The 23,426-nt window shown below is 40.2% G+C and overlaps 1 protein-coding gene across 1 annotated transcript in view; it reads right to left on the reverse strand.

Annotated features, from left to right (window-relative positions):
* The window catches only part of pola1 (polymerase (DNA directed), alpha 1), a 53,337-nt gene that overhangs the window by 12,979 nt on the left and 16,932 nt on the right, over positions 1-23,426 (reverse strand). The window contains exons 27-35 of the mRNA XM_062441960.1: positions 17,259-17,291; positions 16,990-17,082; positions 16,363-16,568; positions 16,074-16,206; positions 15,812-15,943; positions 15,521-15,695; positions 15,126-15,307; positions 11,237-11,368; positions 3,195-3,311 (exon numbers count right to left, since the gene is read on the reverse strand). Of these exons, the coding sequence (XP_062297944.1) occupies positions 3,195-3,311; positions 11,237-11,368; positions 15,126-15,307; positions 15,521-15,695; positions 15,812-15,943; positions 16,074-16,206; positions 16,363-16,568; positions 16,990-17,082; positions 17,259-17,291 (1,203 nt within the window). The remainder of the gene's footprint in view (positions 1-3,194; positions 3,312-11,236; positions 11,369-15,125; positions 15,308-15,520; positions 15,696-15,811; positions 15,944-16,073; positions 16,207-16,362; positions 16,569-16,989; positions 17,083-17,258; positions 17,292-23,426) is intronic.

Genomic DNA, 23,426 nt, shown 5'->3' on the forward strand with positions numbered 1-23,426 from the left:
ACGGCAGGAAACAAAGGCATTTAACTGGTGCTCTCGCCCGCAAGCCTCCAACGATTCAGCACCGGTAATTTCTCCCCATTGAAAGGCATAATTGCCTGCTATTTGAAGATATTCATGCTCAATTTTTGAAATTAATTTCAATTGGGGGGAAATGTAGAAATGTCAGCTCCAGTGAAAGGGATTTGATTTCAATTATTCTCGCTCAAAGGACTGTGATTTCCAAATACACTTAAGCAAAATTATGACAAGAATTTTTGTTCGGCAAAATTCAGTGTTTAAAGAGCGATTAGGCGATAATGGGGCAGCTTTGAGCCGGCAGTGAATGCAGCCGTCTCCCTCTGAAAGGCACTCAATTATCTCTGATTGCTCCCGCTATAATGTATCAAATAGAGATACCTGCTATTGCCGTAATTTGTGTGAAAATTAACATGCTGCAATTTCCACTAGAGGGAAAAAGGGAGCTCTAATGGGTGCCTGAGCGTACATCAATAAAGCGAGGGGAGAAAAAGAGAGAGGCAGAAAAAGGAGGGTGAGGGGGGGCGGGGGGAGCGAGTCAAGAGAGGAGAGAATGGGTGTGAGAGCTAAGGAGGGAGGGGAGGGAGAGAGAAAATTAAAAGACAGGAGAAAGGGGAAGAAAGCAGTGAATAAAAAAAGGGGGGAAAGAAAAGAAAAGTCAGGACAGAGATTTCAGACAGGGTGAGAAAAAATAGCCTATTTGAGTTAAGCGCTGTGGAGGGAGGGAGAGGGGAGAGGAGAGAGAGATGAAGAGCGAGGGAGAGAGGAAGAGAGGAAGAGAAAGAAATTTAATTTAGTGAAAATATTACAAATTGCACCTGTGCATAACTCCCCCAAATTACCAACCAATCAAGGCAGAGTGCCTATTACTCTCCCATTACATGGAGATCAGATCACACTCTGAATCTGTGTCCAGAGAGAGAGGAGAGGAGAGGGGAGGGAGGGAAAAAGGAAGAGGCAGAGTGAGAGAGATGGATGGATGGAGGGAGGAGAAGAGAGCAGAGGCAGCACCCACAGCGATGGTAAATGTACCATGATGCAAAAGAGAAAAAGGGAACAGAGAGTCACGAATAAGATGCTCCTTTACAGAAGCTCTGGCACAAACAAGTGTTTTCTTAGCAGGGCAGAAAAATACAAAACATTTTAAAATTTCTAGTGCAGCACGAGCAAAGAAAAAAACCCTCTGATTGTCTGTTTGGCTCATCAGACATGAATCATATTAGCTTGATTATCTACACTGATTTTGGCAGATGATATTGAAAGGTGGATATAGCCAAACTGATTATGTCCAGAAATTAACCAAAACTTTAAAAAAACAAAGACGACCTCTCAGTCGGAGCTGGCGGACGTCTCATCTTCTTCTCTACTTGCTTGAGCGCAGTCTATCTGCCACCGGCTCAAACAGCCATGAATGGCCTCTTGAGTACTTTGCATAATTGGCAGCAATTTAATATGTGAGCTGCTGGGCTATTAATCTCCATGCACTGGATTGATTTACACAACACTGTTACCTAATACTAAAAAGTCAATGTTAGCCTCATGTGATTCATGTAATATTTAACCCGTGGAAGGAAAAACTCTGTTCATCTGCCCCCCTCCCAGAGAGAGGTCAGAGGTCAGGATTAGCCTAAATGTCTTTGGGACACATCAGCAGGGCAGATGCTTGCTGTATTGCCAAGTTTAAGCCCTTTCAACTAAAAGTATATGACTAAATATAAAAGACTGGCTCAGTTTTTACTTAATAGATATCAGTGAAAATCTCATCAACATATATTTAAAAAGACATTTAATTTTAATTTTGTTTTTTTCCCTTCATCCTGTCCATTATTTCATATTTCAGTTATCTACTGCTTTCAGCAAAACTTTCTTGTAGATTATTGTACAGCTAATAAAAATGAGGATATACACGTTTACAGCAACAGCAAGTTGAGGTAGTGGTTTAAGCTCTTTACACAAACACACATCTTATTAAGTCAAGTCTGTTCCCACATGACATGAGCACATATATTAAGCATTTTTGTCGGTTCCCCCTTGGACACAGCACTGCCAAAGAAAAAGTGAAATGATGGATTTCAAACAAGTGTCACAGAAACTCCTTCAATAGTTGAACACTGTTTTATATTTTGGCCAACTGATTTCCTACATTATGAGCAATAGTGAACCATTTACATTCTTCTACCTGCTTGTTTCTCTCCTTCGTGAACCTGTTTAACCTTTGAGGCTAATGCACTGACTCCTCTATTTTCTTACGTATTGTATTGTTTTCTCATATTTATTTAAACTATTTTCTGTTAGTTGTCCCTTTTTTTTTTTTACTTTTCATGTAAGGTAACTTGTAAACTTTGCAGATTAAGTTTGCTGCTGTCGTCATTATTATCAGCCTTCTATAGATGTACATAGAAACGACAGAAAGTGGAGTGAGCAGGTAAAATGAAGAGAGGCTACAGGTTTTAGGGCAGAAAAAGGGTGCATGAGTGAACACAGAGAGTTAAATGTTTTATTCAGCCCGCAGTTTAAAGTGCCACGGCCCTCAGGCGCAGCAATGGCCTCCTAAGTGGCTACAGTGACAGCAGAAATAGGGCTTCTGGTTTACAACCTGTCGCCACAGAGCCAGACACAGCAAAGCATCGCAAGGAGGAGGGGAGGAGGGGTTGGGGGGTAGAAGCAGAGGACACAAGATAAAAAAAAAATTGACAAGAGAGAGTTAAGGCAAGGGTTGAGCCAGGAACGGTAAGAATGGGACAGAGAAAAGAGAGGACAAAAAATAGATTGAACCGTCGCGCTCAAATTGAAAGGGAGAGTGTTTCTTTTAAATCCAGTGGTCAAGCTAACAAAGTGTTCATAATGCGGCTACCAGCACCTGACAGACCGATGCTTTTAATGGCTTAACTACCATCCAGCTCTTAGTGCCTTACAAACACGTAAAGGCAGGTGTGTGTTTGTATGTATGTGTGACACGCAGAGGCTGGAAAGCAAAAAGAGAAGATGATCTATATCTATGCATGAAATGTGATACTAATGAGCAGAGATGTACAGTACATGTGAGAGCGGAGACTTCAGCTCCATAGCACCATCACCTGGACAAAATATACAGAATTCATAGAATGTGCGTTGGTGTGTAGTTTCATCTCAACTTCAGCCCAAAGTGTGTGTGAGATGTGGCAGTTTTTGTGCATCACCTCGGGTCTCAGAGTCGCTCTGGTGCAGGCAGGGCAGATGGGTCCGTGGCGGGAGAAGGCAATGGGCAAACGTCTGGTCCTGTTCTGACAGGCCTGGTCCTCACACACCAACCAGCCCTGCAAGAGACACATCAGACAACTTTACCTCCAGCAGCTGTGAATCTGTGATCAAACTTTATGTCATTAAAAAAAAAAACAACTCTGCCTTTTGTAAAACTTCTTGGAACACATCAAATAAACTGTGATCTCAAAAAGCTCATCCTCAGTTTAAAGCTGTGACGTGTGAGGTTTCCACTGAGGTTTTAACTGCTGTGACAGACAAGAAAATCACTGCAAAACCACGGTTTCAAACTATAAGGTCAAAGATCAAACATCCAAGTGAAGATCTCAAAAAACTCATGTCAGTTTAAAGCTGTGACGTGTGAGGTTTCCACTGAGGTGTTTGCTGCTGTGACTAAGAAACAAAACAATGTAAAACCACTATTTGAAACGATAAGGTCAAAGATCAAACATCCAAGTTAAGTAAAATTGAATCTTGTTTTTTTATTATTTTATTTAAATGGAGAAGAGCATTAAAATACACCAAAACAAGGCATGTTTCAATCAGATGAATAATAGTCAGAACACAGAAAAAGCAGTGCGTCAGAAAACATTCTTAGCAGCCTTTACAACCCTGTGTGATTACCTGTTTATAGACTGTGTTCAATTCGCCATTTACTTTGTCGATAAAGGTGTTCTTAAAAAATTGACAAAAAACTTTTGTTGCCTCGAGACACTTTAGAGATTGTTTTCTGGTAATGAAGAAATTTTGCTGAAAATTGTCGCTTCCATTTAGGCGCTCTAATTCTGCACAACAGAACTGAGAAGAAAAGTACTCCCAGAAAGAAATGGAGGTGTTTGTAAAAATAAAAACAACTGCCAGACACAACCAGAGAGAGGTTTACCTATCACCCCCCCCCCACCACAATACATTTAAATGTATCGTCAGCTGCTATGAATCGGGGTCCTGCTCTGTGAGTACTTGTCAAACAGGCAGAGCAGTGGACAGCCAAAACGTCAGTAGTTAGGACCCCCCGGGGTGAGGTAGTGACCCTGGGCAGGTGCTGTGGTCTAACCCTCTCAATCTCCCTGTATTCTTCCAGACCCCTCCACCCGCTCTGCTTCTTATGCCCTGTCATTACTAAGGGGGGTTTGAAGGGGAGGGGGTTAATGCCCAACTAATGACAGAGCATAAGACCCACTGCTCCTTTCCTCCATCTATCCATCCTTCTTTCCTCCCATTCACTCTAAATAAACCCCCTCAAAGCCACTGCACCTGTCTTTCTATTCCCCTCTCACACATGCAGGCTTGTTGTGCTTCTCTGATTGATTTTTTGCCTTTATCTAATCTTCTGATCAGTTGTGAGCGGCAGCAAAAAGAAGATATAAGTCCTTACAGGTGACTAATTATGAAATGACACAAAAAGCAAGACATAGAAGCAAACAAATGAATTAAAAAAAGTTGCTGAAGCTTACATGTTGTACATAAAAAGTGCAAATGAAAAACAAAAAACTGTCAACTCAACATCCTCATGTATATTTATTTGAGTATTTATAGTGTCAACAGAAAAAAAATCCTTCTCACCTGAACTTATTCATGTTTTAAAACTTTAAATCACAGTGGGTGTAATTAAGCTTTGGCACTGACCAACAGAAACACACTTGATGTCAAAGTGAAGCGAAGCTCTACAAATGGAATCGAAATTAATTATATTATAAAAACCGAATGACTGAATTATTGCAATTATTCATCCTGTTAATGTCAGTATTTAGTAAAGGCACCTTTGGCAACAATTACACCCTTGAGTCTTTGTGGATGAGTTTGTATCACCTTGACATTAACATTTCCCCTAATTGTTCTGTGCGAAACTGCTCAAAGTCTGACAACTTGCAACAGTCAGTGAACAACAGTGCTTTTAACTTCTGCCACTAATTATTGACTAAGCTGCGGTCTGTACTCTTACTTGGGCAGTCAAGAACATTATACTTGTTTTGTTTTTTGTTTTTTTTATATTTCGCTCTTATTTCTGTTGCATTAATGCTACTCTACCCAATGATTAAATTTCACCCCCAAAAAATGACTTACACCTGCATCTGGAAGGTCTGACTGCTGGTATTTAACTAAAAATCGCTTGTCATCATCGCACCTCATTACACACAGATGACTAGCATTCAGTGTGACTTCATAAAACAAGTGGCTGCACCAGTGATGATTAATACGAGTCACAGTAAAGGGGGTGAAAATCTGAATGAGTCCTTTATTTTGTGTCATTAATTATTTTACATCTTTATATTTGTACTTTGTTTGTTTTCTCCTTGAATTTAAAAATAGTTTTTTTTTTGGTGATCAGCTGATTCACTTTATAGGTACAACAGCTACAACAAGTCCGATACAGAGTACAGATACTGAGCCAAGACAAGCTGGCTAAAGAAGCAACACTGTGACACACAGCACTGTATAGCTGGAAAAGTTTTATTTTACTACTTTTTTATTACTAATTGTATTCACCATATATTTCTGATCAGAGTTCTTCCAGACTTTCTCCAGACTACATGATGAGTTAGATGATGTATGCCATGATGGTTATGTAGTGTCAGCTGGACCTAAACACAGTAACTGAGTGAAATTACATTATCCAAGACTGAATAATCACTTTTCCCAATATTATCAGACTTTTTCATTAAATCAACAATCTAATCCCAGCTCCAGGACTAATTATCTAAACACCTCAGCCGCTCTTGTGCAAAGAGCTGAGCATCATGGGAAATGAGACTGCTCCACCGTCTCTGATAAAGACACATGCGGGACAATGGCTCACACTGGAGCGAGATTTTTTCAATGGGAGGCTATTTGATCTACATCTTTTTTTTGTATGTATTTCTTATGACACAAGCCTTGGCATACAGTGCGGTTCCCATGGGTTTCACACACACATTCAGTGTATGCTCAAACATATTAATCTTATCCCATTCACATGTATTAAAATCAATTAATATGACACACGAAGACTCAATTTGCCTGAGACACAAACACATCAGAGAAAGTTGAATGGAGGGAAAAAACTACCCACAATGCCCTTCTGCTCTGCTACAGTGACCCAGAACCCATGCAGAAAAATAAATAAATAAAAAATAAATCGAGAATAAGTGAAGCAGACCTGTGCAAGCTTCATAGAAACTAAGGGCTAAAAACAAGGAGCACATGAGGAGCGAGGCAGGGGGAGGAAAGAAAAAGAAAAAAAAAACATCTAATTGAGGCATTTTGCCGGAGCGAGGGTGGCGGGTGGGGGTGTACAGTCTGATGTGAAAGAATAAAGACTCATAATTGCATAATTATAGCAGTGGATACCTGACACACTGAATGCAGACGTCAAATGAGTTCCACATAATTTAACCAAACAGAGGCAAGACCAGGCCACGACAGGGCCCACCACGAAATATACCCTCTCACTTCTTCTTCTTCTTTGTCTGTGAGGGTTTTTTTTTTTTTAAACACTGTCCTCTCCTCTGAAACCTCTCTGCTCTACTTCATTCTTTCAGTTTGTGGTCAGATACTTTAACATCCTCTTGTTTCTGTGCTTTACATTGAACGGGGATCATACTGATCATACAATTGTTCGTTGCTCTGGGTGCTGACATTTCTTTACTTTTACAGCCGCTGAATTAGTGCTGAAACAATTAGCTGATCAATCAGTTAATACATTTAGATCAACAGTTACATGCTGAAGTCATTTGTGAAGCAAAATACTTATTCTGAAGTGTTGGTCGAAGAAAACAAGTCATCTGAAGACATCAGCTTTGGATCTGGAGAAATTGTGAAGAACATGTTTCACTATTTCTTAATAATTTAATGATTAAACAAATCATCGATCAATAATTTATAAATCACTAGTTGGAGCCCTAGTCTGAACCTTCACACCTTTATTAATCCTTTCTATCTTTGATTGTTAATTTATAACCTCATGTTACTACATATTGTTAATTAGGGCTCAAACTAATTATTTTCTTAACTGAACATTTTGCTGATTATTTTCTCAGTTAATTGACAAATTGTTTGGTTTACAAAGTGTCTGGAAATTGTAAAAAGATTAATAAAATCCCAAATGCCAATGTGACTACTTCAAATTGCTTGTTTTGTGCAATCAAAATGTTCACTTTGATAAGACAAAAAAATGCAAATATTCACATCTGAGAAGTAATTTCTTTGACATTTTTGTTTAAATTTACAAATAATTAACTGATTATTAAAAGCAGTTGCTGATTAATGTCTTGATTGTCTAATTGTTTCAGCTCTATTGTTAATGTCATCTCAGTGGAAAAGTGTCTGACGTGACTCCTGTACCAGTGGAATCCACCTGACGCACACAGAAGAGCTCTTACTGGTTTTAGTGCTTCAGCAGTCAACACTTCCAGCTCTGTATTAAAAAGACCTAAAATCGGTCTCTCACACACACACACACACACACACACACACACACACACACACACACACACACACACACACACACACACACACACACACACACACACACACACACACACACACACACACACACACACACACACACACACACACACACACACACACACACACACACAGTGAATAGAGCTCAAATGGTTCCACTTTGTACCTCCTCCGCTTAATCAAAGCTTCTCTATTCAACAATTTGACCTTTTGTTCAAAACAGGATTATCACCTTCTCTGGTCTTCATTCACCCTTTCTCTCTCTCCCTCCCCCTTTCTTCTCTTGCCCCTCAGCCCGTTTCCAGGGGCGACCTGCATGACGAGGGTAATTGCAATAATTTGTTAAATGCCATGGCAACGGTGGTTAGATGGGAGGGGTTAAAAAAAGAAAGAAAAAAGAAGAATTGGGTGGTTTGGGAAACTAGCGAATCTCTCATTTTGCCAAAGACAACGGGACGAGAGGAGGAAATGATGACAACAGAGAATGTGTGTGCGTGTGTGTGTTTATGAGTGTGTGTGAGAGAGTGTGAGGAGCGAACAAGTGTTTGCCCATTCTCAGGGTGCGGGTTTATTGATAATGGTGGGGATGAGGATGTGTGGGGGGGGTGCAGGAGGTAATTTCACTAATGATTAATGTCTCTGTGATCCTGGCTTAGGACGCCAACACACATGTACGTGTATTCGTGTACACACACACATGCAGAGGTGCAGAGCTTTCACTCTATCTGGCCAGACAAACAGCTCTATTTGAACTCTCCCCCAGCCTGAAAGGAATCCTTAATTACACAATATTACCCCTCTTCATTGCCCCGCTGTGTGTGCTGTGTCCACTGCTGTTCAGCCGCCAGTGGTGTGTGTGTGTGTGTGTGTGTGTGTGTGTGTGTGTGTGTGTGTGTGTGTGTGTGTGTGTGTGTGTGTGTGTGTGTGTGTGTGTCGTGTGAGGTGTAAGTATTCAGTGGTAGCAGCTGTTTCACACATCGTGACAAAGAGGTTGAGGGGGACTCGCTCCGCACACATTCACCATACTAATTGATTTCTGTTCAGCACTGTGGGAGAGTAACCCCCACATACACACACACACTTTTACAGACAGTGCGCATTCCACTCGCCCATGACCAAGGTGTTAGACGCTACCAGTGGTTCAAGAGAGACAGAAAGAGAGCGAGAAGACCCTCTACAAAGACAAAAAAGGCATCCAGTTTAATTCACTGTCAGACTGACACCTTACCTCTACACTACTGCACATATCCTCTGTTTCTACTCTGTCTTAAAGAAATGTATCAGTCTAATGTCAGTCAGTGGATATCAGTTTGCACACACTGTACTAACATTAATCAGTCAATAGAGATGTAAAACAAACCCTGTAATAGTTTTCCAAAATTTGAATGAACCATAAGAGTGTACCTGTATGTCAAATGTATGAAATAACAATAGTTGTGTTTCCATCCACCTGTTTTATTCACATTTTTTTATCTGCAAATAAACCTCAGAGAAATACCTCAGAGAAAAATAGGGTCATATGAAAATCAGATTGTGTGACTGTAATGTTACTTAATTTACTGCATGTGACAAACACAAAGGTCATATTTCCATTATTGGCGTTCTTTTAATAATGTCATCATGTTGTGTCCTCTCCTTCTGCAACAGTTCAATGGACCCTCACTTTAGCACCACAACTTTTTATCTTCATGACGCAGCTTCAAATATTCTTATAACAGTATAAGATGGAAACACACATTAATTAGAATATTCTATTATTATTTTTGGAGGGAAATTTGGTTAAAAAAATCTCACTACATCTGGATGGAAACCCAGCTAAGGTCGAGGGTTTCCTGGTGTTATGTGCTATAGCAGAGGGCCACCTCAGCTGAAACAAAGATCACCTTGACTAACATCATAAAAAAAGACTAAAACAAGACATTAACTGTCAGTGAAAAAGAGCAACGCTGCAATTTCACACAGCAAATAGTGGCTTACCACCTCAGTTTAACAAATGTCTGCCAAAATAACGATTTCATGTGCTACTGATAATAATATGATTAAGCTATCCGGCACAAACTATAAAAAAAATTGACATGGCACAGTTGAATAAAAATGTACAAGATAAGCAAACATTAAGGTCAATAAAAGGCAAATGTGGCATGGAAAAGATTCAAATAGTTAAAACTGCTGAACAAACTGCCTAAAAGAAAAAGACTTTATAGTCAATGTACAGCAGAACTCAAACAGTTGAGCTTCTGAGTGGAAAAATACTTCGTACCACCAGGCGGTAAACACAAATGTCTCCTCGGTTGTCGAGTGAAAGAATATTTTTTCTGTTATATGTCACAACAGGGTGCAGTGGTTGTCTAAAAAGCTTTGCAGAGCACTGTTATGGGACAGATGCATGATGGGTAACTCTCTGCAGCGCTGACTGTCCCATCAGCTTCAGGACCACAGTGATGATCTAACATCTACACTGGATTAGAGGGTTTTTAAATCATTTCAATTAATTAGTGCTGAAATAATGAGTCAAGATTGATAACTGGTTAGTTATTTAAGTAATTTGTAAAAAATTCAATTAAGCTAAAAAGAATATTAAAAGATCAACAATGAAAATGATCCTTCAATAATTTCACCTTCACTTCAAGCAAAGAGTAGTCCTGCATTATTGAGACAAATCTGCTCGATCTTTGGAGCCAAATATGTACAATTTGTTGTATTTTAGTTTTAGCTGATTCTCTGATGACCCAGTTTCTCCACATGTATCATTTAAATTTCGCCTTCTCTGTTAAAAAAAACATGACGGAGTACATGTTAAACTTGGTTTTTGAAGTATGAATAGGCCATTTAAGTATGTTCATGGATTATGCTCCCATGAATCTCTCTGGTGCTTTTTGTCATTTTGCACGAATAATGTGCTCTTTGGTTGAAAATGTCAGTGCAGTGCCCTGCTGAGGTTTCCTTCATCTTTCATCCAACATATTTTTGATGGCGTCTCTTACCATTACTGCATCTGTTGCATCCCCCATTGTGGTAAATACAGTCCAGCTCTTTCACAGACACTTTATAGTAGGTCAATTTTCACAAGTTTTGACTATTTTATTACATCCAACCTTAGTTTCTCTGAACACAGGAAGCTTGTATTTTGTCAGCCGATTCATTTAATTTATTTAGAAACATGTTGATAGTGGTAAAAGAGTAAACTCCTCTTAAATATAGTGTATTTTTTAATCAAGTGAAGCACATGTTGTGAAAAATCTGTATTGGTGAACTAACTGTAAGCTTAACAAAACTGCACCTTTGGTGATAAACAGGAATAAATAGGAGAAGAGCTGGCCAGCTGTGGTGTGATAGACTAACAAGTTGCAGCATTAGAAACCGAATGGAAACTAAACTAACGAGGGCCATCCATTTGTGGCCCTGCAGGTGGTGAAGAAGTGTGTGCATGAATGTTTGTGTGCTTCTGTTTTGGAGTGGATGTGTAAAGCCGAGGTTTATCAGGAGCATTAATCCAATGTAATCACACGTGTACGGGCACGCACACAGAAATACTCACAGAGTAGTATTTTTTGATGTGCCGGCGGATGTCAAGAAGCAATTTGTTGCTGATGTTGACGACGTAGTCGATGGGGCGGCTACTGCAGGGGATGTGACAGCAGCGCATCAAGCTGGGCTCCAACTTTGATCCCTGAAATGAGAATATGCATCATAACTATTGGTGCTTTCACAAAATATTAACACAATGACATTTTTTTTATAAATAATCATCAGTAATGTGGATATAATGACTAAGTGGGTAGTGACAAATAATACAACAGCTAGAACAGTATGGAAAGTTCAAAAAATTACATAATTTCACGGTAATTCAGCCTTTGAACTAGGAAAAAAACAGCACTTGTCCCATATTACGGTATCCAAAATCTAGTCTCATATCATGATATCAATATAATAGATTGCCCAGCCCTTCCTAAAAAAAAAACCAACAAATCAATCCATATACAAATACAATATCATTTACAATAGCCATCAAGCATTGTTTATTTCACTAATTCAATAACATGAATAAAAGGCAGCAGCAAGTATAAAATTAATTTTGAATCTGAAACTGAGTTAATTTAAATTGCCTTTTCTCAGCAGTCTAATCTTTAACTTCCATCTGTCGTTAGCGACACACACAAGAGAGTTTTAATCTCTGTGACTAAATGTTTCTGACTGAAATGCATATTGGGATTCATAGTTAACATCTCATGTGTTTTTCATATTTGTACCTTTGACTTTTCAATAAAAAAGCAGATCTTTTCAAAAGCAGTTTTGTACTGATAGTTCAACTCTAACAGTTTCATGTTGATCAAAGTTGTGGAAGCTGTGAGTCATGTAACAATCTCTATAGAGAGGAACAGGGACTCCCACTTCACAACTCAATTGTACACATTGTACACAAATATCAAACATTTTCAAATCATACCCAGACATACTGTCCTTTAATAAATCAATCTAATTTACATAAATGAAAGGGCTTTAACACTGTGAAGTCTGTTGCTTTGGGTTTGTAGGTAAAAAAGTTTTTTGGGGGGCATTTACTACAGCCTCACCACCACTATATATGTGCATAGGGATTCATCAGAACTGCATTTTTAACCCTGTAAGAAAAAAAAAATTAAACATTTTTTAAAAAACAGTTACACAGCATAGCATCTTGGCCGTTAATGTCCACAAAGAACATGTCAGACATGGACGGTGTGAGGGCTTAAAGCACCGCTTGGTACAGTAAATTTTACATGCAGCCTTAAAAATACTGGTCAACTTGACCTCATACCCCTGAATTGTCCTCTTGACAGCAAGGCTTATAGTTAAGGCAATAAAAAAAGTAACCAAAGTACATAACAATTACATAAAATATAACAGCTTTAAACACTCGCTCCTTTAAACCCCAACTCCATTTTACTGTCGCATTGACAGCAGCAAAAAAAGCTTTCTGCGGGCAAAGCAGAAAGCCCCCACGAACTGGTTTTTTTTTGTTTTCCTACATAATTCCCATTTGGAAAAAAAGATAGCATTTTTTTCCTGCCAGTTAAAATCAATCAACTCATTTGACTTCCCCTAATATGCAGCTACATGCATTAAGCCGCTCCATGTCTCCTCCTCCTCTTCCTCTCCTCTGCTTCATGTTTCTCTGGATGAAAGCAGCCTCCCTCTTCTCTCGACATGATCGCCTCCCCTGCTACTCTTTTATCTCACTTGTTTCATTCCAAACATTATTTCAATAACAGACAGCTCCCTCCCAAACAAGTCGTATCTATAAAAATTATACCACTTATGTGCCAGTTATTTCATGGCTGAGTAATTAAATGAAAACACTTTAAGTTCTTTCTGTCTTCTCTTTGAGTGAAGCTCGCAGAGAAGTTCCAATAAATAATCAAGATCCAAGGATGGTATCTTTTAACACTCATCCCTCCTCCAAGTGTTGTCTACAATCCAACCAACTGTCATCTTTACCACCTCATGTTAGCACCCTAAATATCCCTCTGCAAAACCATTGTAAAAGGTTTACGATGTCAACTGTCTCACAGGACCATTTTTATCCATGTCCCACTTTGATAATGTGCAGCTTTCAAAGCGTGTGGCTCTAACTGCCCAACGTGGGATACCTAACGCTCTATTAAAACTCAACTCAGGGAAATCCCTGCAGCTATGTGCTTTTTTTTTTTTAATCTTCCGCACTTAATCTTTTCATCCCCCTCTCCATGCTAGCCCCATCACACAACTTTCCTCCTCTGTCTGTCCTCCATCATCCATCACCGCCTCCTCCTACCATCTCTGGCTCTGTTTCAGTGGTGGAGTCAAGGCCCCATCTGTCCTCCCCTCTCACTGAGCTGTTAGACCATGTTCGCCACCCTAATTAACTTACGGTCTTATCACTTTCTGTGTGTGTGTGTGAGTGCGTGCATCTAATGCCTGGTTGAAAAATAAAACCAGCATATCAGACAAATGCTGGATAGTTCAGTCTATAAAGTTTGGATATATTCTGACAATGACAGCCTTTTTTACAGATAACCAACCATCATGTTAAGACAGTTTTCTACTGTTTAAAACATGAAAGTATAAAGTAGTTCGCTTTTTATTTGGTGTGTGTGTTAGCATCCATCTCACAAAGATATACCAGTGCCTTTTATGGAGTGTGTGTGTGTGTGTGTGTGTGTGTGTGTGTGTGTGTGTGTGTGTGTGTGTGTGCGTGTGTGTAATAATAATACTCCTTTTTTTAATTTAATGCAAGTTGTCTGTGCCAGCAGAGGATGGGGAGTTGTCAGTTTTATTAGTGTCTTTCAGAAAAGAAAAAGCTGTGTGCCCTGCTCCTCATTAGAGGCTGATACCTCATACACACACAGATCTCCTACCATTTGTCAGGCCAAGGTCGTGTGTGTGTGTGTGTGTGTGTGTGTGTGTGTGTGTGTGTGTGTGTGTGTGTGTGTGTGTGTGTGTGTGTGTGTGTGCGTGTGTAGAGCAGCAGGGGTTAAGGAACGGCTTTTCAAGTTGTGGAGTCCAAACTATGCCAATGAAAACAGAGTCCGTATTGGAGCCAGGCAGCTGTCTAAAAATACAGACACAATATAGAGGATGACTAAAGCATGAATCCTTCACAGGAAGTTTGACTGAAATGCCTTCGGAAGCACCATTCTTCCACTCTGATACTCTATATCTGCGGCTCTACTGATTAATCCATTACATCAGTGAAACACACCATGGGCGATAATAGCGATCTTTTCTTTTTTCATGTCTATCTCTTCTCAGTATCTTTGTGTGGTTCTTTGTTTGTGTGCTGACTCCACCACTTATTCTTTTGCTGCAGCTGCACAGGTTTAATACATTTCAAATGCAACTTGCAAATCCAAAGATTTTATTAGTGTTGAGCTTTTAGAAAGACAATCGTCAGGAGACATTTTAGCAACATTTCCCTTGGGATGATGTAATCTCTGGTATTAGGTTGCACATACTGTCTTTCCAGCTACCAGTATTTCCACGTTTTGGTCTGGGCTTTCAGCATTAGAGACAAATGACTGACTAAAATGACGAGCCAAATCTTTTGAAGAATGACAATGAAAGCAATTAATAGTACTTGACAATTTTGGGAAATAGAAGTTTTAGACTGTTCTGTGACTAATTCATGACAGAAAAGAGATGTTTCAATTATGAAGCCTTAGCTTTGATGATGTTATCAAAACACCATCCAATGTTGGAGGGAAATGATAACGTGGTAGAAATGTATCATGAGCAAACAAAGGGCATCATATTTACAGTTTTGTGGAATGGTACCACTTTCCCGTAATTCTGAGGGCGAAAAACCATGAATAATGTTGCCATCGTTCCTCTGTTAAAATGAGAATCCTGTAATACACAGCAAAAGAATAACGGGAGGCTTGTATGTTTGTAAGCAGACGTTTACTCACAGCTCCTTCGAAGACGTTGTCGTAGATGTTGTCAGTGCCACACTGAGGACAGGTGAAAGTAAACCTCTCACAGTCTTTGTAGCGCTCCTCATCAGTCAGCTGGACCGGAGCTCCCAGCATGCCATCCGTCTCTTCCTCTCTCTGGTACTGCTGTTGAGTCCGGAACTGACCGGGGTCCAGACCTGTGAGGGAAGATTGGAAGGTGATTCTGGTTGATACTACAGATGGTTTTGTCGTCTTTTTCACATTCATCAAGAGTATATAGAAGGAATTCTTACACACAGATGGGGATGAGCAGGGAAATACTTGTTATTCTGGTTAATGACAATAACACAAATTTAAAACTCATCATACATTCCATTTTTTACACTTAGAGCTCTACAATCTTTGCTTACCCAGCCACGTGGCTATGAGCACGCTATCGATACCCTCAATGGGGTCGCAGATACGGGACACAACAGGGTGGACCTGCTGGGCCAAGTAGTACTGAGTGTCCAGACTGAGACCTTCCTGCTTCTGGAGCTGCTCTAGACTGTAGGCTCTCTGACTGGCTGCTAGCGTGGAGCCGTCCTGGGGCAGAAAGGAGACATAATGTGGTGTGAGTGGTAGGTTGTACTTCATACTGTGGGCTGTAGAAATTATAATTCTTCATGTTTTCTAGAGTGAGTGTTTGAATATGCACACACCTTGCAGATGATGTAAGAGACTGTATCTCCAGCTTTGACTCGGCGTCCGCCCTGGGAGTTAATCCACAGAGCCACATGCACATGAGGGAGGCTCTTCTTATCTGGATAGTCCTGAGGATCTTTCGTCAGTGCCTGTTGAAGAAGAGGAGTTTTGTTAAGTATGCACTAACTTGTTCATCAGTTTTAGATTTTATACACTGGACATGGGGAGTAAAACTGTTGTAGGATCCACAGATTCATATGACCCAGTTTACTTACTCACCTTGTTTATCTCATACTGGTTGAGTGGTATGGTTCCGCTTGCTACCTTCTCTCCCACCTCCACCAAGTGTTTTTGGATGTTCTCCACAATGACATCACGAGTCTGGTCCGACAAGATCTGACCAATCACGTAGCTGCAGGAACAGATGAAAGGAGGAAATTCATCATATTACCACTTGCAACCAACCTTGATACCAACTCTAAGATTGTTGACATGCTAAAACAAGCATGGTGAGGAAAAACCCAAACAAAGCTTTCAATCATAGCTCTGTTTGGTTCATCTGACGTACTTGCCGCACTCCTTGGCCAGGTCACACCAATCTCTGCGGACAATGTCCAACCCTTTGAGCTCCTGCTTGACGCTGAAGCGGCCTTCGCCATGCTGCTCCACCACAAGGGCTGCATATTTCTTCTTCTTCAGCAATAAAAGTGACTTAAACACGCCATCAATGTCGATCTCCAGTAGTTTGTACAGTTTGTTTACTTCGGCCTTCACCTGCAGATAAAAAAGAACACATACAGTATGAAATTAGTGAAAATATCAAATATCAAAATAAGAGAAAAAGGAACATTTCTGCCAATGGATATACTGTATATATGGGGAGAAAACACAAAGAAAAATGCACACTTGACAAACACTAGGGCTGCATTAAATCTGCAGATTATTTCCTCAATAAATCAAATAAGTCAATAAAACATTAACAATAGTAAAAAGTGGACTTAATTGCACTCTGCCTCTATGATATCTTAACCTTAAGATATTCAATATGCTGTTATATAGGACAAAGAAAATCAGCGAATCATCAAATTTCAGAGGCTGGAACCATCAAATATTTGACATTTTTGCTTGAAAAATGACTGAAACAATCCAATTGTCAAAATATTTGATCAACTAATCATTGCAGTTTTAAACACACCTTATTGCCCAGCTTAAAGACTTCTTCCAGGGACTTGCTGTTGGTGTTGATCATGATGGAGTCAGTATCTCCGTAAATGACTTCCAGATTCATCTGAGTCCCAGGGCAATAAAAAGACAACTGATCAGCTTCAAATTGTGGATAGACACAATTACTTGAAATACAGAGAAAGATTTATTTCAGAAATTATAATATATTTACTACATTTATATGATTAGATTTCTATTAAATTAAATGATCAAAACACAAAATGCTTGTTAATAACCCACCTTCTGAACCATATCTTTTGTGTGCATCAGAATCTGAAGGTGAGAGCAGACAGAAAGCATTACAGCGCAGTAAACAAACACATCAATTAGGAACAAACAATGATTAAATATTAAGTTTCTATGTTATTTATTCTGTTGTGTGTGGTGTGTGTGAATGCATGTGTGTGGACATGAGAGCAGAGCAGGTGACTTGCTTTTAAATGGGGGATAATTGGCTAAGAGGGCAATTATGAGAACGTGCTGTGACAGGCGTCTTTTCAACCCACACACATCCTCACTGGGCAACACACACTCACACACACACTCATACACACTCACACACACTCACACACACTCACACGCACCTTAATGACTCGTAATGGCCTTTATCACCCACAGAGTGAGTGACGGACAAATAAGAGAATTCTGTTAACGCAGGTTGTCCACTTTGTGTGTGTGTGTAAGAGAGGGAGATCTGAGCAGCAGAGGGATCCTAACAGGTGGGGGCTCAGTGGAGGGGAGGGCTGGGTAGTTTTTTGTGGGGGGGGGGGGCTCTGGGGGTCGTTAATCTCGGGGGTCGGAGGGACGGAACGCGGTGTGACCTGTCACCAGCAATCTGCTCCTCAATCAACCGCGGCCGCATATATACAGACCCCGACTCATACTGTGCTGCGTGAGGGGACAAGGACGTGGCTATTTCAGAGTGTGAAAGGGGCGGGGTCGGGCTGCGGCGGGACGGGGAGGGGAGGGGCGTTCCACTCCCTGAAACCAGAGTGGGACTTAAGCATGCTTTATTGGCTGCTACATACCACTGTACAGCGGGGGGAGTTTGAGTCACTCACAGAACAGCCTCCTCCATTAGGGACTGCAGTCAAGGTCAAGGTCTTGCCTCAAACACACACACACAGATACATCTTGGCCTAACACACACACACACTAAATTGTGCTGCCAAGCTTTTATGAAGAGAAAATGAGAAGCCTGTCTCCTGCTAGTTTAGAAGAAAGGGAAGTAAACAGGAAGATTAAATAAGTCCCAGGTTGAGTATACAGGTAGAAAAACCTTCAGAGCCAAACTAACTCTGCTTTCATGATCTCTCACTACAAATATAATCATTTTGAGCCTTTTTCCATACCTCTAAAATCAGAGAATTATGCCATATTTGTGGCTTTTAACATCATAAATGAAAACATTTGTTTCTTCCGAGTTAAAACGAGAAAGACTGCCACTTTTTGTCTGTGTGCAGCATTAAAAAGAAGCTGTGGAAGTGGTCCTTATAATGAGATGCAAAGAACTGAGCCAAAAGTAGATGCTTATTTAATCTGCATCACATCAAAGTTCCGCACTTTTTTAGAACATGTAAAAAATGGAGGCTGCGGTCCTGCTACTGTATCAATCATGACTTCTAAGAATGGCTACAGATGCAGGCTGTGAACATAAAGGTCACAATGGTACAGTAAATGTCGTGGTGGGAAAATGTGGGCACAGATACTAAACAGGATGTTTCTTTGTAAACTAAACTCTGGTTGGATTAGTTGATCAACAGTAAATCAACTGGCAACTATTTTGATAATAAATGATATGCCATTATGACACAAAAAAACTTTGTTGGCCCCAGCCTCTCAAATGTAATTATCTACTTCTCTTTCTTGGTTTTCTAATATTCAATAAAAATATAAAAACAAAACAAAAAGCAACTTTTGCTACCCCAGTGCAATATGACTTAATCTAGCGACACTCTGTGTTGACCAATCAGATACATACAGTCCTGTAATAACGTGCAACGGTTAATTCTACCAGCAGTGAGTGCAGCAGAAGATAAAACGATTGTCGGCATAACTTTAGAGAGTTGCGCTATAAAAGTGCTATGCAGTTTGGCGTCTTCAAGCTTTTAGATTTATTATTCAAACGGCCTTTCTGGATCGTATTTCAACATCTCACTGGTACCTTAAGCAACATGCCCACACCAATGCAGCCCCTTACATTTCATGGAGTGCTGTTTTCAGTCTGAAACGCCTGCTACCAAAATACACTGCAGCTCCTGTGATAAAATCTACGGATCTAGTCTAAAGTCGCCATATCAACCGTGCACATGGCAGGTCTCAGGTGGCACAATTAGTTCACAAACCTCCCTCCCCAGTTCCATTTTGTAAAGCTGTTCCCAGTCCAAGTCTAGTCTGTATATAAGCTCAACGTCACTGTCCTCTAACACGTTTCAATGTGATAAAAGAGAGGAGAGGAGTAAGAGGAGGGAGACAGAAGTGGAGGCTGGAATGAGCGGAGAATAGACGGAACGAAAGGGCAGAGAAGTGATGAATAGAGAGATGTGGGAAAGACAGAGACAGAGGCGAAGGGAGGTGGAGGGGGGTGAGGCGAGCGAGGTGAGAATGCGTTGATGTAATTGATGTGGGGACTCATTTAGACAGGTTTTCCATATGCTGTCAGTTCCAGCAGGACAGACTGCTTTAAGGAATGAACCGTGTGAAAGACAAGTCGTTTGACCATGACACCGGAATGTGTGCAACTGATGGTGTGTGTGTGTGTGTGAGCATACCGATACACACACATAATATGGACCAATGCAAACACATAGCCCCAGGGGGTACAAGATTGTGTGTTTGTCTTCCCTCTGATGACTACACTAGTCACCACCGTGCATGCCGCTCATACTGGGGCAAACAACTGAAAAAGCTCAACAGAGGAATCATGTTACTTAACCTTACACTTATATTGTGTAATTCTCATCATAGTCTCGTAAACTGTGTGAACTGTGATGTGAACAGTTACAAATGTAGACAGTTTACAGGACTATCTTGACTCCAGCTGTCTCTTGACCCGAGGTGGGTGACTGGCTGGCTACCTCAGAGTAATTTGTGCATCTATGATAAGGACAGACTGGAACAAAGACTGTACATGGATCTGTTACCAGAGATGAAGCCACAGGAGTTGACGGAGAAGAGGGCAGATTCTGCTTTATTCAGCCAGTCTCTGGCATGTAGCTAGTGCTAGCTAGAGATCTACCGATATCAGGCTTGATAAACAACTATCTTGTTAAACACACAAACGTCAGGAGCAGATGGAAATGTGTGGACTTCTCTGCTCTATGAAAATGAGTTTTTTAAATTATTAAAGTGGATGTCTGTGCCCTACTTAGTGGAAGCATCTCGCTTGGGGGAGCATCTGCCTTGCTTTTCCTATTTTCTTTTCTTCTCTGTAAATGTATAAAATCTGTTAAAATGAAAAATTGAAAATTACTATTTCCCCATTTTTCTCAGACTGCAAAACATCACCCAATTTTCTTATGTTCCTGCCTCTTTCACTTCCCTGCTCCTCACTGTTAATACAGTGTAATTAGACTGGACAGTAATTGAGCAGCCCATTGACGAGCACTCCCGCTGACTGAAGGATCTGTGACTGAAGAAAACTAGAAAACTCTGAATTTTTCACATTATAATCCCTATTCGACCGTAGCCTTCCCCCAGGCCAAAATACAGGTGAGAAATATCAGTTGTCAGTTTGCATTGTTTTAGCCTTGAGAGGTCAAAGCAGTTCAAATGTCAAATAAGAAGACATGCTTTGTCATATGCATGTATGCATAAAACAGAATTCACTCTACTGTACACACACACACAGGCATCAACTGCTGCTACTGTCTTCAAACAGGAATGATGAACTTACTCAAGCTTAGACAATGTGCGTATTAATACGCCTGAGTCTCTGCATCAACTTAAACACATGAGTGGCAAATTTGACGGAAAACAGAAGGATGTTTGCTAGGATTGCTCGTCCCCCTAGCACACACTACTAAACACTTAGTTACTATGCCTGTGTACAGATACTGACCAAATTAACTTGGGTGTAAATTTTATTTAGGTTTGATTTATTACTAATACTTCCATTAATATATTGGCACAGAATTAGATGCAAACTGTACAGGATGTCCTCTAAATGATATAAGATTAACACTTGTTGCCCAAACTGCAGTTTAAAAAAGAAAAGTACTGAAAGCATTATTAGAATAAAAACTGTAACTTGCAGATGTCAGATTTTTATGAAATTGCAGTCAGAAGCTGCACTTGTTGCAGACATTTTTGAACCTTGTAGAAGTTTTTTTTTTTTAAAGCGACTGCTGTAGAGTATTAAAGTATTTCAATTCAGTCTTGCACAGCTTACAGGCGACATTTTCCTATTGTACTTCCTGTTTTAAAAAAGAAAAGTCTGACAATCTGCCTTGAGCCCTGAGGACGCTGGCTTCAGAGCAGCTGCCCCTACTGACGTTGCTAAAAGATGTAGTTTTGTTAAGTGGTGCTACTGTAGTCTCTAACACTCAAACCTGCCATGAAGTGAACTAGGAGCACTCAAGGATCAGACCATCATAAATGAAAACTTTTTGTTTGACTACAGATCAATTAGCAAAAACATCCAATAATTACACACTGATAAAAGTCTTCATAATAGAGGTTAATGTGGAAAAAAGTTCAGTGCCTTTACAGAACCCTTTAACACAATACCATCTACACACAGATCTAATTTCCTAACATAAAATCAGCACTTGTCTTGACTTTTCACAGCTTGCAATTCCCTTTAATTTCATGCCTTTAAAAATGTCTTACGTCTTTGCACCTGTGTGCCTGCACATGAGTTGTACCAATTAGCTGTGCGTTATTGCACCCTGTCATGCTAATTGATGAGTGGCTCAGCCTTGTGGTGATATCCGCCTTCTCCCAGCTGTTGTTCAGTTATTTGTTGGCCTTATCTATTAGAGATTTATGTGACTTGTTGTCATGTCGCTCTCATGTAATCTTCGATTTCAATCCACTCCCCCAGCCGCTTCTTCAAAACATCTTTTGTCTTTTGCCAGGTTGTCATTTTAAATAAGCATATTGGTCTTAATTGACCTGCTTGGTTGAGTGATGAATGGATAATAGATTCAAAGGACCCCTCAATCTTCCGTCTCGAACCCCTCTACACATACACCACTCTGTGATCAGCAGATCAGAGGCGGCATGTTAAACCTCAGAGGGCCCTTGTAAAAAGAGCCCAGGGCACCAGTGACGATTGTTTTGAAAAGCACTCAGCTGAAAAGCATTTTGGGATGACAGTCGGCCGACTGAAAATAGCACCTGTGGAGGAACACAGCACTGTCAGAGCTGGGGGGTCACACACACACACACACACACACACACACACACACACACACACACACACACACACACACACACACACACACACACACACACACACACACACACACACACACACACACACACACACACACACACACACACACACACACACACACACCTTTCACTAACACAACCTCACACATGAAGATGCATAAAAGATTTCTAGTCTCTCTTCTGCTAGTGTGAGCTTTCATGTTCACACAACTCTAAGCAATGAGAATGAAAATCTTTCTTTCACTAAAATGATTTCACTTGGATGCAAGAATGCATGTGCACACACATACACAGAAAACACACACACAGACCCACACCTGTCCTGGCAGATGCCATAGCTGTGTTCTCATGTCTGCTGCTGGGAGGGTCAATCTGTTGTAAAGCTGTGTCTGATTTAATACAACCGGCTGAGATCACAAACGCCAGCGTTCGTCGAAAATAACTTGACAATGACAACAATCCTCCCGCTGTCCAGTCAATTAAAAATAAGGTACGTTAATAGCTGGAAAGGACACATCCCGGTGTGGCAGTGAATTACCTCCCGCGCTGTCATAGCAGACGCCAATGAATCTTTGAAATGTTGTCAGGCAAATAAACAATGTTTCATGTGTGGATCGTCAGTGTGGCTCATTAAGATGTGAAGATGTTTAAGATAACAGATTAATGAAGATGAAATAACCTTTGTCGTCAAAAATCAGCTTTAGAGATGCAACTAATTATTTTCATTATTGATTCATATGTCACTTATTTTCTTGATAAATGTTTTAGTTGTTTGGTCTATAAAATGTGGTGAAAAATCTTGATCACAGTTTCCCAAAGCCTAAGGCGACAACAACAAATGTTGTTTTGTCCCTACCAACAGCCCACAACCCAAACATATTCAATGTATACATACACTGGAAAATATCTGTATTTAAGAATGTGGAACTAAACAATTTTAGCTTTTTTTCTTAAAGAATGACTCAAAACAAATGATTATCAATATAGTTGAAATAAGTGATTGATTTTCTG

The sequence above is a fragment of the Scomber scombrus genome, chromosome 20, assembly GCF_963691925.1.
Source record: "Scomber scombrus chromosome 20, fScoSco1.1, whole genome shotgun sequence".
In the NCBI taxonomy this organism is placed as follows: domain Eukaryota; kingdom Metazoa; phylum Chordata; class Actinopteri; order Scombriformes; family Scombridae; genus Scomber; species Scomber scombrus.